We start from the raw sequence: 2476 nt of genomic DNA, 5'->3' as shown, positions 1-2476 counted from the left end.
GACCGGTTAAAGTTGCTCTTACAAATACATGCTAAAAATAAAAATGCAAGTTTATCCTCGTTTGAACAGAAAAAACAATTTCCATTGTTTAACTTCTTGCCGTCGTCCCAAATTGAACTGCCATGCTCACAAGGACATGCAGCAGATTGATCACCGCGTAGGAGGATCAAGACATCGCTTTCTTTTTCTGATTTACCGTCAGTAACACGAAAATAACAGCGTGCCGTCATTGTTAATTGCCGCCTGTTCACCCTACCTAGTCAGCCAATGTCACCACGTATGCTCTAGTAAAACGGAACATATACTACACTAATCACGTTGAACAACTCAAGCTGCATCTATCCAACGTATCCTCTGCGTGTAAAATCGAGAGCACTATTTAATTAAGCTGTCAATTGTTCACCGTCGAACCTAAGGTATATACTGATAAATCGCGAGAGCCTATATAAACCACACGGGACTTGATTACTCCCACCCATCGCATCAGCACAAGTCTCTCCATCGAGAGAGAGTACAACTCAAAGCAAAGCTGAAGCTACACACGTACCTAGTATAAAGTACATATGGCTCCTCGCGCCCTCTCTTGGATTAGTGTCTCTCTGCTCGTCTTCTTGGCGTCGTGGTCATGCGTTGCAGCCAGGGGCGCACGGGCACCGAAAGCCGCCGACCCGACCTATGGGTTCACGTCGGTGAGGCTCGACGAGAGCAACTTTGTGCTGCAGCGCCCGTTCGACGAGGCGAGCGACGCACGCTATAGCTTCGACGGCACCGTGCGGAAGCTGTGGGTGCTCTCCTCCGACAAGCCCCATGCCCGCCAGAGCCATACCAGCCCAAGAACTGAAATCAGCATGGCAGTAAGTAATTAGTAGTAGTAATTAATTTGGGTGTGATTAAGATTTAATGATCGTATTGATCTTCTTGTACGTGCAGGGCTACGACTACAGCTCCGGCGTGTGGCAGTTCGAGGGCTACGGTTACGTCCCCTCTGGCACTACGGGGGTGTCTATCATGCAGGTATTCGGCGCCGGCGAGACAGCCACGACGCTCATGCTGCACGTTTATGATGGCGCGCTACGGTACTACGATCGGCAGATCGTGGAGGACGCCATCTATGACAGATGGTTCCGGCTGAACGTGGTCCACGACGTCGAGGCATCGACGCTTACTGTGTACATCGACGGCGAGCAGAAGCTGCATGTAAACGGCCGTGGAGGCGATTCTCACTACTTTAAGTTCGGTGTGTACGCGCAGAACCACGACTCCAGCTGCATGGAGTCTCGCTGGAAGGACGTCAGGATCTTCCAAAAACACTAGAATTATTTGTACATATATGTATGTTGATGGAGTTACTTTGTTTGTATTGTTTATTTATAAAGTTTGATAATACACTATTCATTAAATATGATTTTTACATATATTAGCACAACTATCCGTACGTTGCAACGGAAGAAAATACCAATTCCTATGAACCATGGTTGGCCAAGACGAGGAACTATGTCACGGAATGATAACTAGTACTTCCTCCGTTCCTAAATATAAGAGGGTGCTTGAATACGTTTTAGTCCCATGACTAAAAGTAATGAGACTAAAACTTGCTAGCCTCATCCATGCTTGGATCCAAGTACTAAAGAGACTAAAATCAAGTTAATGAGCATTTATTATCCTCCAAACCCTCCAATCCAGAACTTGCATGACGAGTTAAATGAGGAGAGAGAGGACTAATGCACATTTTAGTAGGGGTACCCCTGACTAAAAGATTTTAGCCTCAAGACTAGTTTTAGTGTCTCTTTAGTCAGGGGTGCTTGGAACTTTAGCCTCTTAAAGAGACTAGTTTTAGTCAGACTAGTTTTAGTCCCTTGGATCCAAGCACCCTCTAAGTCTTTTAAAGGATTTCATTAAATGACTATATACGAATTAAAATGAGTTAATGTACACTCTAAAGTATGTCTATATACATCCGTATGTAGTTTTCTAGTGAAACATCTAAAAAGACTTATATTTAGGAACGGAGGGAGTAGAAAACAGGCCTATCGTTTGGCCCTGGCCAGCCCATTAGTCCCGGTTCTTCAAGAACCCGGACCAATGGGGAGTATTGGACCTAGTTCGTGAGCCCAGGGGGCCGGCCGGGGCCTCGCGGGCATTGGTCCCGGTTCGTGTGGAACCATTTGTCCCGGTTCGAGCCACGAACCGGGGCCAATGGTCCTCGCTGCTGGCCCACAACCATTGGTCCCGCTTTGTGGCATGAACCGGGACAGAAGGGGCGGCTTTAGTCCCGGTTCATGCCACGAACAGGGACAAATAACTTTCCTATATATACCCACGCCACGGCAGAGCACTCCACAGTGCTCTGTTTTTTCAATCCGGCGAGGAGAGGGCATTTGGGTGCTCTAGTTCACCTCCTATGCACATGAGGTGTTCGATGAAATGCTCGAGCCACACTAGTTAAGCTTTCTCCTCTCGAAGCTCGACCTAGGAG

General features: G+C 47.3%; 1 protein-coding gene across 1 annotated transcript; it reads left to right on the top strand.

Moving 5' to 3' along the window:
- Positions 1-563: 563 nt before the first annotated feature.
- Positions 564-1314, top strand: LOC123408422 (citrate-binding protein-like). The gene is made up of 2 exons (XM_045101534.1): positions 564-854; positions 931-1314. The coding sequence occupies exons 1-2, from the start codon at positions 564-566 to the stop codon at positions 1312-1314; spliced, it is 675 nt and encodes a 224-aa protein (XP_044957469.1).
- The last annotated feature ends 1162 nt before the right edge of the window (positions 1315-2476 follow it).

Source organism: Hordeum vulgare, chromosome 7H (genome assembly GCF_904849725.1).
Source record: "Hordeum vulgare subsp. vulgare chromosome 7H, MorexV3_pseudomolecules_assembly, whole genome shotgun sequence".
NCBI lineage: Eukaryota > Viridiplantae > Streptophyta > Magnoliopsida > Poales > Poaceae > Hordeum > Hordeum vulgare.
The sequence above is the reverse complement of the archived record's forward strand: the minus strand, read 5'-3'. Positions and strand labels throughout refer to the sequence as shown.